At 59.9% G+C, this 608-nt stretch overlaps 1 protein-coding gene across 1 annotated transcript in view; it reads left to right on the top strand.

Annotated features, from left to right (window-relative positions):
* EMH_0035590 (uncharacterized protein) overlaps positions 1-608 on the top strand; it is a gene marked incomplete at both ends in the record, with an annotated part of 5,229 nt that overhangs the window by 4,442 nt on the left and 179 nt on the right. Inside the window, one exon of the mRNA XM_013494986.1 lies at positions 15-608. Coding sequence (XP_013350440.1) covers positions 15-608 — 594 coding nt within the window. The remainder of the gene's footprint in view (positions 1-14) is intronic.

Raw genomic sequence — 608 nt, 5'->3', positions numbered from 1 at the left:
GCGCAACCGTTTAGCTGTTATGAAGAGGAAGCAGCAGAAACGCGCGCAGGTGCTGCAGCAACTGCAGCAGCTGCAGCTGCAGCAGCAGCAGCTGCAGCAGCAGCAGCAGCAGCAGCAGCAGCGACTACAGCAAGAACAGAAACAGCAAAAACAGCAACAGCAGCAGCAGCAGCAGCAGCAGCAGCAGCAGCAGCAGCAATCACTGCCAGCAGCCACTACACGACCCCGAAACAACAGCGACGCCATCCACATTGTAGCTGCTGCTGCAGCGCCTTCGTCTACACCCGTCATACCCCCGCTGCAGAGGCAGCAGGGGGGGGACACGGCACACAGCAGCAGCAGCAGCAGCAGCAGCAGCAGCAGCAGCGGCAGCTACAACCACTGCAGCAGTAGCAGTAGCAGCAGCAGCAACAGCAACTGCAGCAGCAGCAGGAGCTGGGAGAGTTATAACTCGATTGAGGCTTCTAGCAGCAGCAACGCTGCTGCGCATGCATTTGATTTGGGGGCATCCTCTGTAAGGTTCGCTCGTGGCAGCAGCAGCAGCAGCAGCAGCAGCAGCAGTAGCAGCAGCAGCAGCAGCAGCAGCAGCAGCAGCAGCATGAACGAGG

This window comes from Eimeria mitis, genomic scaffold (assembly GCF_000499745.2).
Source record: "Eimeria mitis Houghton genomic scaffold, Emh_scaff1373, whole genome shotgun sequence".
NCBI classification, from domain to species: domain Eukaryota; phylum Apicomplexa; class Conoidasida; order Eucoccidiorida; family Eimeriidae; genus Eimeria; species Eimeria mitis.
The sequence above is the reverse complement of the archived record's forward strand: the minus strand, read 5'-3'. Positions and strand labels throughout refer to the sequence as shown.